Source organism: Dunckerocampus dactyliophorus, chromosome 16 (assembly GCF_027744805.1).
Source record: "Dunckerocampus dactyliophorus isolate RoL2022-P2 chromosome 16, RoL_Ddac_1.1, whole genome shotgun sequence".
Lineage (NCBI taxonomy): Eukaryota > Metazoa > Chordata > Actinopteri > Syngnathiformes > Syngnathidae > Dunckerocampus > Dunckerocampus dactyliophorus.
In genome coordinates, this window is record NC_072834.1 from 15,648,578 (window position 1) to 15,661,526 (window position 12,949).

The following is a 12,949-nucleotide window of genomic DNA, read 5'->3' on the forward strand; positions in this document are numbered from 1 at the left end:
CGGATCGATCCGGTCCCTGGGTCGACACTGAAGAACATGCGAGCGGTCTCGTCTATAATCTGAAACACCAGCAGAGCGTTGTGACTGCTGTCGCCGTCGGTCGCCCGGATGACCAGAGGGTTGCCGTCATCCGCCAGAACCACGCTGTTGACTGGGGCCGCCTCACTGATGGACCCCACGTACCTACCACAAGGAGGTCCGACATGTGGGGGTCAGGACTCTCGGTCCAAAGGCATGACAGCCCATCGATGCACCAACACTCATTTTGATACCTTATTTGTTGGAAGATAGGAGCATTATCGTTGATGTCCCCCACCTGCACGACGACTGTGGCGTTGGCCTCTACGCCCGCCATGCTTAAAGCATGAACCAGCAGGAAGTAGGACGGTGTTTTCTGACCACAGAAAGACATGCGACATGTTGTAGACACCAGATTTCATCTACAAATCTAGTCACTTGTTAAAGTGAAGCATGGACCAACCTCGAAGTCAAAGAGTGTGCGTGTGCTGATGACGCCGGTGTGGTGATTAATAAAGAAGCAGTTTTCCTCGTTGCCACTGGTGATGTCATAAGTGAGTGCCAAGCGGCTAAGCGCGCTGACGGCGATCACATAAGCTCCAGCGGTGCTGTTCTCCATGATCTGCATGAACACGGAATCATTAGCAAGCTACTAAATGATGCTGAGATGTTTCCATCTTTCCTCGTTACCTCCGCCTGATACTCCTTCTGAGAGAATTTTGGTTTGGACAAATCGGAGAGCATCAAGGAGACACGGACAGAAGATGAGGCCATTAGCGGAGGAAATCCACTGTCGGTGACTTGCACGGTGAGCGTGTAAAAGCCCACAGAGGTGAGATCCAGCTCCTTGGCGATGAAGATTAGTCCTGTGTTGTTATTTATGCCAAACACACCCCCAGTGTTGCCTGAGCAGAACAACACACTTTTACCTCACAGTATACACAGAACACAGACAACAATTCCAACAAGAATTCCTACCTGCTTCTATGGTGTAGGTGAGTTGGCCGTTAATTCCATTGTCTTTGTCCAGTGCCGTGACTTGCAGAACTGACGTGCCGACGGCAGAAGACTCGAAGGCCACAGCATCATAGATGGTGCTCGTGAAGTAGGGAATGTTGTCGTTTGAGTCTTCCACTGCCACCAGGATTCGGGCCAGGTCCCGGTTGAATGGGAACTCCTGGTCCTTGACCTGCAGCAACATGGAACCACATGAGGAGGGTGCTTTAAAACAACTTAGGTCAGCATTAACCATGTCCTTTTCTCACCATGACCGTGAGGATGTGTTGCGTTCGAGCCTCGTAGTCTAGCCGGTCTGCTGTGTACACGACGCCCGTGCCCGGGTTGACCCTGAACAGCCTCATGCTGGCCGGGTCAACGCTGCCGTAGATGGAGAAGCTGAGGCGGCTGCGTTCGTCCATGTCTGATGCTCGGACACGCAGCAGCTCCGTGTCCACCGGGACGTCCTCTGAAACGCTGATGTCATAGGCCGGCTGAGAGAAGACCGGAGGGTTGTCGTTGCTGTCTTGGACACGGATGAAAACCTGACAGGAAGGTACATTTTTCATTACATTTGTGGAAGCAAGTCAAGAAGGCAAGAACTTTAGAGATTTTGATGGGAACTGAAAAACAATACCAATTTTCTACCAATCTTACCATCGATTATTTCATTCCAAGGCAAAGGTCCTGTTGAGTTTAAAGGTTATGGAACCCAGATTATAGTTGAGGTATCAGAGATCAGGTGTCCATCAGATCAAAGGTCATATCTCAGGGAATATTTTCCTATGTTAGAACAAAATTCCTATGGGTTTTTTAGGACATGCCTGTAAAGATTGGGTGATTCGTTTACTGTTGATTTTGAAGAATGGCCTGTTAGGTCAGACTGATGACGTCACAGTGGCTGGCAAGCAAGAACACTACTGATATTAAAAGGCATATTAAAAGGCTTGAAGTGGTTGAGATCAGGTGAAAGATCAACATTTCCTGAGAATACTGTTATACGTCAGAGCAAGAATACTGTTGGTTTCAGGAGTGTGCCCCCCAAGATGCTTGTCTGCCTGCGCCCTTGTCAAAGCAAGAACCCTACTCATTTTACAGGCTGACCAGCCCAGATACACCGTGCCAGAAGTATTGAAACAGTGAGATCTCTTTATTTATTTATTTTTAAATAATAATAGACAAGCAAAAAATATTAAATACGACACAATGGAAATTTTTTTGCAGTGCACAAATCCTTCACTACATCCCCCTGAGCCCTCCTTTCCTCAGCCTTAACACACACGCCCACAACTGTTGTTTACAAATGTTTTTTTCCCTCAGTGAAGAAAGCAAATGAACAGCAGTTAGCCTACTGCCAACAAGTAAAGTTAGTTTATACGACAATATACTGTACATTCCATAATGTGGTGTACATAAAGTGCTCATGCTAGCTCTATACCTTTATCTTTGGTTCTTTTCTTCTTTCTAAACTGTGCACCTTTGACTTTCTCTTTTCCATGTTTTGTTCACGACACTTAATTATCATCCCTCACCATCGCTCAACAAGCAGCCAAGGCTAAACCAACTCATACTGACTCACAATCCATCCATTTTCTATGCCGCTTGTGCTCACGAGCGTAGAAAGGTACACCCTGGACTGGTCGCCAGCCAATCGCAGGGCACATATAGACAAACAACTATTCACACTCGCACTATTTAGAGTCTCCAATTAACCTAACCTAAAATGCAAATTTTTGGAATGTGGGAGAACATGCAAACTCTAAAATAACATGTTTGAGATTCTTGGTCTGCGACTTGATGAATATAATATAATATTAAAAATTCAATGTTTTATTTTCGAGCAATTGCTGTTGTAATTTACTCTTTTTTAATCTTATAATTAACCTGTTTTTTTAACCCCTCACATCTGAGCAGCATGGGGGCATGTGTATCCCGCCTGTAGAGGGTGCCCATCTGCCATACAAATCCTGACATGAGGAGGAAATAGGCACTGGCCGAAAATATATAGGACTTTTTTTCTCTCCCCCTAGTGGTGCCCCAAGAGAATGCCGCCCTGGACAATTGCTGATGTGGCCCATAGCGAGAACCACACTGTATTCAATCAATAAATGGCACTGAATGTCTATGCTCAATTACAGATTGGGTAAATAGGTTTTGCCTGTGTAGACTGCATTTGGAGGTAAAAACAACATGAAAACCAGAGAGCTGTCTATGGGTGGAAAATGGAAAATGGATGGAAAATCAATCACAACCGTTGCACAAACATTGGTAATAGCCACTACAACCACTCGGAATGTCCTGAAGAAGAAAGAAACCACTGATGTACTAAGTAACAGACATGGAACAGGTAGACCAAGGAAAACATCAGCAGTTGATGACAGAAACATTGTGAGAGCTGTAAAGAAAGAGCCTAAAACAACTGTTAGTAACATCAGCAACAACCTGCAGAGGGCAGGAGTGAAGATATCACTATCTACTCGTCATAGAAGACTTCATGAAAACAATGACCACACCAGAAGATGCAAACCACTCATTAGAAAGAAGAAGAGGAAGGCCTGGCTGGAATTTGCCAAAAAAGTACAGAGATGATGAATTTTTGAGGCGCAAGGTGAAGTCAACATGTTTCCAGACATATTGTTCTGTGCCAGAGCAAGAATACTATTGCTACTATTACCTGTGTAGTGGCAACGCTGGTGCCATCAGTCACCTGCACGGTCATGTTGTACACGGTCTGCACCTCAGCGTCCAGCGGCCGGGCCACCACCAGGGTCCCCACACCCACTTGGAGGTCAAACTGCATGTCGAAGCTTCCTGCGGTCACACACATGTTAGCACGTTAACATTCACGGCCATCTCAACTCCACCGTGCAATGATTGCAGCCATCTGGGCCCGCAGGCGGAGCGTAATAAAGTGAAGTGAAACGCAACAACATGGCGGCGCCCGTCAGCCCGGGAGCTGTTAGTGGCCACGCAAACATCTGTCTTATCACTCCCCAACACCAGCCATTGTGCAGATAAAAAAAAAAAAAAGCGAGCATACAATTTAAGGGCTTAATGTTTGATTAGAGTCAGGGAGAGAATTGATACGCGTTAGCTATTCACCACCATCCTCGCTCTCATCCCTCCACATATCTGAGGGCTCCGGCGCCTCTCGGCACATGAATACTGATGGGCCACTTTTTCACAGAACCAGCGAGGCGTGTTCAGCCGGAGCCAACCACTGGGCTCCCAATATGTTCTGTTTTTTTGGTTGTTTTCCCCCAAGGAGAAGAAGGGCAATATTACAGTCGGGGTTAGGCGTCTCGCAGTGTTACAAAGCATCACAGAAGGAAGGCAAGACTATCTTGCTCTGCTGCAGGAGACCCTCAGTGAGGGTACCAAAATATTAGTAACGCCTCTCGTTATGATGCATTTCATAAGCAACCCACAAACCACAGTGCAGGTGGTCCTCAGGTTACAAACGAGTTCTGTTCCTTTGAGTAAGTCAAGTTTTAGTATAAGTTGGAACTTATACCTAAATCATAGCTAAATCTACACCAAAGTCACTCACACCGTAAACAGAACACATGAAGGACATATAAAATACATTTATAAAGAGATGAAATACAAGAATAAAATGAAACAGTATTAAAAAAGACAACAAGTTCTTACTTTTATGCCTGTGGTTGTCTTGCAGACTTTTGTAACTTCTTAAAATATTGTCACGGTCTAGTCTGGAAAGATAAACTTCTTTTTTCCTACCACATCTTGTAGCAGCGCACCAAATCCATAACCCCTTTAGCATTCTTTACCGTTCAGTCATCTTCATCCTCAATGATGGTCACCACAGTCGAGCGGTTGGGACCAAAAGAGTGACCAATATTGGCGGGCATGTCTTCTCTCTGTGAACTTGATGTTAATGAATGATGTTAATTTTTGTCGTGGCTTTCCTTTTCTTTGGCGCACTGCCGCTTGAAAGACATAATGACGTGTAAAAGCGTGAACCAATAAGTGATGTGCAGGCACACACTGAATTCATCCACACAGCACAAAGCACTCACTCCATGCTTGTGCTGCGTGCCGCGCGTATTCTTCTGCCGCCGCGCGATGTAACTACTTCTCAAGTGAATCTCTCGTGTTTATGGACCAACTTTACGTCTTTAATCAGTTTATAAGAACATTGCAACACGGAACGCGGTCAACCGAGAGCCGCCTGTAATGCGCATGAACATTTGATTATTTCGTTTTCACCTGACCTGTGTCGAGCGAGCAGTTTCTACCGCATGCATTCTGCGGAATGTAGAACATTTCTCTTGCCACTCGTCCACCTGCATGTGAAGAAAGTGCAAAACAATTAGAAAAAAATACCAAGAAAATAAAAAGTGAATGAAAGGCATGATATGGACAAAGGTATCGGGACGGTGGCAGGAAGTGAAAAGTGAAGGAAATGTGGAGTCTTTGCTGCTTTAACTGGAAAGACGAATTGGAGACTCAAAAACGGGGGTGTCCATACTTTTTCCAACGAGGGTTGAATACATAAAAAAAAAATACTAATGTCACGTTCTGCATTGGTTCAGTTTTTCACTGTTTCTGCCATTATGTCCGGTTCTGTGGTTTTATTTTGTTCCATATGTTTCCTGTTTGGACTGAATGCTTCACCTGGGCACTTGGGAGTGCACCTGTGTGTATGATTTGTAATTAGGGTTCTATTTAGTTCAGCTTGGGCTTGAGCCAGATGATGCTTTATTAGTTGGTTATCTCTGTGTTGAATGCATCTCTGTTAGCTGTTTTCCTGTTTCCACCTCCCATGGTGAGTTTTATAATTTCCTTAGCTGTACCTCCTAGCCTTATTCGTTATTTTTCCGTACTTGCGCCGCTTCCTGTGAGCTTATCTTTTATTCATTAAAAACTTTTGTGACTCAACCTTCCATCATGACCTTGCTCTTGGGGTAACTGATATGCTAAGCTATCGGAACTAACCATTTTATTTTTGTGTTATAACTCACAAATCAAATTAGTGTTATTGTTATATTTATTAATACAGTAATTCCATGCCATTTCAAATATAGCGGCTTTACTCTATCACGATTTTTCAAACATATGATGATAAATTGTTTTCGTGGTTGAATAGGGTCGATTATAAAATATGCATATTTAAGCAAATGTACATACTTCTTGTTTAATTAAGCATTTTCAAGCATTTTGATATGTAGTATTCTACATTGGTCACTAGGTGTCAGCAATGTCATGTTGGGCGAGACACACAAATGCCAGATTTGATCCCCGGAACAACAGGCTTTTAACACAGGCTAACACAGGCTACTGTTGCGTCTGTAACCCACGCCAAGCTACAACTCAAACTCTGAACCCCCAACGTCACTTCCTGTCCGTCCCCCCACTCAGCTCCCCGAGCAATGGAACACATTATAGCAACACACACGGGCACAAGTCTTATTTATGTCTGAGATGGCTTATTTTCTCTTATTATGGTACTATATTGGGAAAGAGGAGTGTAAAGATGACTATAACGGTGTTATTTCATAAGGAATCCTACATCATGGAAATTTACTTATCACGGTTGGATCTGGAACCAATTAATTGCAGTAAATTAAGGATTACTTTATATCTCATTCATAATTCATTTAATTTTTACTATTAATTGAGGGACAATTTTTTTTTAAATCAACCAGTGGGCCCAAAAATCATCCCCTAGACCAGCCATCTGATATGATCTGAAACTGTAGCGCTGGTCAAAAGTGTAAATGTGATGCGGCATTGCACACAGATCATTCGAGCGGAAGTATCCACCAAAGTCTGACCTGAGAACACGGAAAATAATCTACCTTAGCCCAGTCTGAAAAACCTACAAGACACACTTTCATTTACAGCACAGCAATGTGCAAATGAGCGCTCACTAAGTGTGTATGGATATTGGGGCAAAACAAGAAAAAATCCTTCACTGACGGGAGGGTTGTGAAGGAGCGCTTCTATTGCAGAGACCTTGCTGAAAGATAAACAAAAAGAGGAATTGTGTGACAAAATCAAGCAAATCCCAATGTCAGCTACAACAATAACAAGAGCATGTGACACTTTAACAGAAGATGTACTGTTGCAGCTTTTCTTTTAAAGAAACAATTGAAAATGTAACACTTAATTAACTTATTATTTATTATGAGTTTTTCAGAGAAACTGGTGCAGTTTTATTTAGCTTAAAATATAAGCCCTTTGTGTTAATTTCATTGTTTGTACAGTCAAACCTTTTATTATTTTGTGACATTTGGTCCTGTTTTCTTTTAAATGCAATGTAGGTGCCAAGTTAATAGTGTATTGTAGTATTGAAACAATAGGGAGATGTGCAGGGTTTCAGTCATATTTGATATTCATATAAGCTAGTCTGTTTAATGAAATTTAAGGGGTTCGGACCTTCACTGTGAAGAAATTTGCATAAACGTTTCTGACTGCTTTTTAATTGAAGACCCCTGGGCCCAGAGCCTGGACTCACACTCCCTCCTGGAAATAGTCCATAGGTATGAATGGTTGTTTGTCAATATGTGTCCTGTCACTCAAGTCAACTGGGGTAGATTCCAGCTCACCCGTGATTCTCGTGAAGACAAACGCGATAGAACAGGGGTGTCCAAAGTGTGTCCCGGCGACCATTAGCGGCCTGCAGCTAATTTTTTTTCATCGACGCCCGGGCACATTCTAAAACTAAAATAAAACAGCAACTTATTAGCTTATTACTTATTAGCATATTGGATTTTTTTTTTGTTTACAAAATGAAAGCTATCAATAAAAGGATGACCCCCGCATCCTTTGATTATTCAGTATTCAAGATTCAAGATTCAAGATTCAAGAGTTTTATTGTCATATGCACAGTAGAACAGGTGGTTCTGCTATGCAATGAAATTCTTGTTCTGTTCATTCTCCCAGCAGAAAGAAAGAAAGAAAAACACAAGAAAATGAAAAAGAACAGAAGAAACATTAATACCAATAAATTAAGCAACAACAACAGAAGAGACATTAGCTTTTTCAAAATGGGGACTTGGAAGAGCCTTCAAAGCACCTTTCATGTTGCTGTAGACTTGGTACAGGATGCTATTTGCCCTCGTGGGAAAGCCTACATGCTGGTAACATTTGGGGAGAACAGTCCCGAGGCTCTTTGTCCACAAGACACCGAAGTCCGATCTCCCTGGCAAACGGCAAATGCAGCCCTCGATGGAAAAAGTGCTCTAAAAAATGACTGCACAGATGAGTATATAGAGTATAAAAAGGTGTGTTTTTCTTCTCCCATTATTTTCCAGCCTGTTTTTGGAGCCATTGAAGCGTGAGAGAAAAGCCAACGATTATAACGATGTTTCCCTCTTCATCAAGTCGTTTTTAATTAATCAGTGTGCGTCGTGTTGATTATTTTCAGAGCGAACAACAGTGAAGCAAAAGGTCATGAAAATCAATTACTGCTGCATGTTGTCACTGCACAGATCCAAAAATGGAACAGTGGTGCACATAAAAGTATTGATGCTGACACGTTGCAATACAATGCAATGCTTCTGCAAAGTGGTGCCTCATGCAAACAAACATTTGTATTCCTGTTGCTTCATTCATGCTTTGCAAGCATTTCCTGTGGTCTTACCGACAATGTTGAACCAGACGGGGGTGTTGGACTGTCCCACGGCTACCACCCCCACGGGCTGGGCCACGGCGGCTGTCTCCGCTACGGAGAAGTTGTAGCACCGCTGCGTGAACAGCAGGGGCAGCGGTGAGGGCGTGGGCTTGCGGATCCACTCCACATGGAGTTTGACTGTGGACCACAGCGGGGGGTCGCCGCCGTCCTCCGCTTTAATCTTTGAAGACAGAAAATGATGTCACACCAAGCTTGTGTTATGTGTAGTGGCTCTATAGGGCAAGGGAGGTGTTAATCACAATAACCTCTCACATCCTCCAAGTAGGATGTTTGTCTGTCAGGGTGTTTGTTAATGTCGCAAGGAGGCTGGTGCAAAATTCCAAATTTTAAGAATTGGAATTTGATTTGAATTGGCTCCATCCCACAGAATGTTGAATTGGAATTACAGGAAGTGGAATTCAATTCAGTGAAATTCCCTATAGCCAAGTAACAGAAAGAAGGTTTAACAAAGGTTTTGGCATAAATACCAAAAACAGTCCAATTAAACACAAATACCCTCCATTTTGAATACTTGGATAAAGCCAATCATAAATTATAATACGTCAAATTAAATGATCTGTTTTACAGAAGACATTTATTCTTCATTGTTGATGATTTGCGGTCATTAAAACATGTGTACATGAGGTTCATGGTATTGACATTTCTATGAAAAATGTAACACAGGCATATATGGAATATACTTTCAAGCATGATTCTGGAATACACCAAAATTATCTATTGGAATTTCATGGAATTTCAGTCCAACTTCCTTCCATTTGAATTTGAATTCTGCAATTACACTTCTTGTTTGCAACCTCAATCCAAATTCATGGCACTGAATTGGAATTGCAAGGGCATTTTCAATTCAATTTCAAAGTTTGCACAAGCTTGAGAGCGGAAAATCCAATTAAAAAGTATACAGCATATATAAATATACAGTAATCCCTTGTTTATGGCGGTTAATTGGTTCCAGACCCAACCGTGATAAGTGAATTGTGATAAGTGTAAAGTACGACAATGAAATATTTTTGTAGTTAGTAGTTTTGTCTTTACCTTTACCTTGCCTTATGCTTATTATGTTTTTATTATTACTATTACTGTGCCTGTTGTGAGATCATTCAAACCTGCAATAAAGGCCTGTTGTTCCAGTGTCTGCTGCTTGTATATTTCACCTACGGGACACCTAGTGACCAGTGTAGACAAGTGTCTTCTGAATGCCTACCTTATATTTGTATTTTACTTCATTTTGCCATTTTTATGTTTGCAAATGATTCAATTAGGCAAAACATATGTAAAAATTGGCTTAAATATGCATAACTTTTTTTTTTTTACTAATAGGCCGTATTCAACCATGAAACAGCATGATTTATGAATTCATATATTTGTGAAAAACCATGATAGAGTGAAGCTGCCAAATTATAATCGCAATGTGGCGAGGGACGATTGTATAGATAGATAGCTAGCTAGATAGATACAGTAGATAGATATTTAGATAGATAGATAGATAGATAGCCATGGTGACATTTGTGTCACTTTAAATGTGTTCAAATGGGTCTTACGCGGCTTTGTCATTGACTTGCACACATCAAGTCCCGAAGTGACGCATAGGAAACATTTTGGAGTGGTGGTCATGTGACAGTCATGTGAGTATTCCAGACTATGGCTTCTCCAAATTGGCATGTGTTTCCAAAAAAGCAGATTTTATAGCCATTTAAAATATTGTAATGCTTTAAATGAGTGTCAAATATTACAATGCAACTCTTCTTACAATCTTTCTTTAATAAATGAAATAGGTGTAATAATAATAATAGGAACACATAATAATAGGAATAAGCAAGAAGAAAATACCGCAAGCTGGCTTTTAGACTTAAAATTGCTTAAAGGTATTTATCACAACAGCAAAAACACTAATAAGGTGCATAAATGTCACTCCTTTTTATGATTTTCAATGAATGTATGTTCTTTGCTTCAGTTCAAAGTGCTGTACGTTTGTGCTCCACCAAGAAGTGTCAAGTTGACTTCTTTTCAAATAGGGATTATATTTAGCATGAACCATGTAACATTAGACAAAATAATCCCCCATCATTTTCCTTTCCACACAAACGAATGTGGTTTTTGAGGTGCTTGTTGGTCCTTGGGGGAGGTCTGCTCTCTTCTGGGAAACATTCTAGCTTGTCCACATGGGATTGAGCTTAAAAGGAACGGTGGTCTAAAACGCCTGATGAAGTCATTTATTACCAGGACATTTGTTTTGAGATGGAAGCCAAAAACTGCTGTTTGTGCTTATGGTGTTGATGTGATTGAGTGCCAGCAGACTGAAATATAAAAGCAATTTTATCTGCGGGTATCAAATTTATCTTCGCCAACTCATAAAAATAAATTCAGACAATAAAAAATGGATTTGTGTCTGATGAAAAATGACCAGTGTGGGTGCCGACCGAGGCTTATGAATAAATAAAAAAACATGCATTTCCATGCAGGTCAGAGGTCAAACCTACAGTGAGGACATGGTAGCTGCCCGCCGGTACCGCCTTCTTGGACGACACCATGGCGGTGCGCGGGTCGATGCCGAACGTCTCGTCCGGGTTGCCATCCAGGATGCTGTAGCTGACGTTGGCGTTGGCGCCCAGGTCGCGGTCGTGTGCAAAGACGCGGTAGACAGGCTCGCTCCGTCGGTTGCGGTCCCGCTCGGGCAAGCTGATGCGGTAGGTGACCTCGGGGAAGATGGGCGGGTTGTCGTTCTCGTCCTCCACGTGGACCATGACCCACACGGTGGACTGGCGGGTGGTCACCGGCCCGTCTATGACTGTCACCTAGGAAACCATGTGACACGTTTGTGTGCTTTTAGCGGACGCGGGCGGCGAGGAGCTGAGCTCATGGGAAATCTCGTTGTATTAGCGATGCCCTGCGGGCAGAGGCAAAGGTCTGATCACAACATTGATTTGATGGCATCACGGTGAACACTGGTGGGAGCAGCCTGACTGCTCACTGGACTTTTAATGACATTTTGTGCTGGCTGCTGTGCATGGACCGCCATCCTTGACCTGCATTCACATTGCTTTGTGTACATTTAGTACCTACATTCTTACTGTATCTACTCTCAAGCCACTCATACTGTATCGCTGTGTTTACATCCATTTAACACCTGAAACAACCTGCATGCAAATACACCCACTAACAATTGTTCCCTTTTTTGGACCCATCATTTTGTTAACTGGTGCCTTTCATGAAGCAACAAGAGGAAATAATGCACTCTGCGTTAAGAGGTTATCTGTATTTTCAGTATCTTGTGCAATTAGAAAGAAGGCAATGACCTTCTCACAGGCAACTCATACTGTCTGTCAAACATTTGCAGCATTTTTTTGAAATGCTGGCTTTTCAACTCTATTACAGAGCAGCACTTCTTTTGCGTTAGCAAATAACACTTTCTGTGATTGCACTCCATTTTGCTCTGTCCCGTTTGTGTTTACTTTGTCAGCCAAACGTCTCTGTGAGTGTTGACTGTCAGGATGAAGGCTCCGCATTGCAATGTGTGTTTTTTTTTGTGTAGCATTTAGCTTTGCAATCATCTTAATTTTTACCACGTTACCTTACATTGCTCCTCATGCGTCTACACCCCTCTGCATTGTGTATGCTAGCGGCCCCGCCTCCCCCACAGAGACTGTATGATTGACAAGAGGTCTCACTGCGTGCATGCCGGTGTTTTATGGAGCAAATCCACCCAGGGGCTGAATCAAATGCACAGAGTGAACTCTCTTTCTGCCTGTTTGGAGGCAAGAGACGAGGAAAATAAACAGGCATGCACATGGCAATATATTGAGGCCGGCAAAATGATCAAGTTCATTTTCAATTATCATGTGATTAATTAATTTATTTATTATCCCGCGCGACAGTTTTTTTCGGAACGAGAAATCTCATCACGTTTTAATCTTGCAAGATCTCGTGACACCCCTACAATTCAATGCAAAACTGTCTCCAAACTTATGGCCGCAACTGCAGTGATGTGGTTTGTTAGGGCGCACTCATACAGGTCATTTGTCCCGTGTTGGACATGGGCGTGACTTGTCCCATCACTTCTACACTGCTGCATGACTGCAATTTCCTTGACTTTGTAGATTACAGTGGTCCCTTGTTTATGGCGGTTAATTAGTTCCAGAAACTACCATGACAAGTGAATTTCCGGATTCCTTATTACCTCCGCCAAGCGCAGCACAAAGTGCATGTTTTTGCCAGAGTTTATCTGTCTGTTTGTCTGTGTTCAAAATAACTTTGGTTCGGATCTGGATGAAATTTTCA

The 12,949-nt window shown here is 42.5% G+C and overlaps 1 protein-coding gene across 4 annotated transcripts in view; it reads right to left on the reverse strand.

Annotated features, from left to right (window-relative positions):
* The window catches only part of LOC129168901 (protocadherin Fat 3), a 121,946-nt gene that overhangs the window by 60,156 nt on the left and 48,841 nt on the right, over window positions 1-12,949 (reverse strand). For 3 of the 4 annotated variants that reach the window (XM_054754706.1, XM_054754705.1, XM_054754708.1), the window contains exons 8-17: window positions 11,152-11,466; window positions 8,624-8,834; window positions 5,250-5,321; window positions 3,689-3,825; window positions 1,284-1,559; window positions 997-1,207; window positions 709-923; window positions 482-640; window positions 273-394; window positions 1-183 (exon numbers count right to left, since the gene is read on the reverse strand). In XM_054754706.1, the coding sequence (XP_054610681.1) occupies window positions 1-183; window positions 273-394; window positions 482-640; window positions 709-923; window positions 997-1,207; window positions 1,284-1,559; window positions 3,689-3,825; window positions 5,250-5,321; window positions 8,624-8,834; window positions 11,152-11,466 (1,901 nt within the window). The remainder of the gene's footprint in view (window positions 184-272; window positions 395-481; window positions 641-708; window positions 924-996; window positions 1,208-1,283; window positions 1,560-3,688; window positions 3,826-5,249; window positions 5,322-8,623; window positions 8,835-11,151; window positions 11,467-12,949) is intronic. The other variant, XM_054754707.1, reaches the window with a different exon arrangement.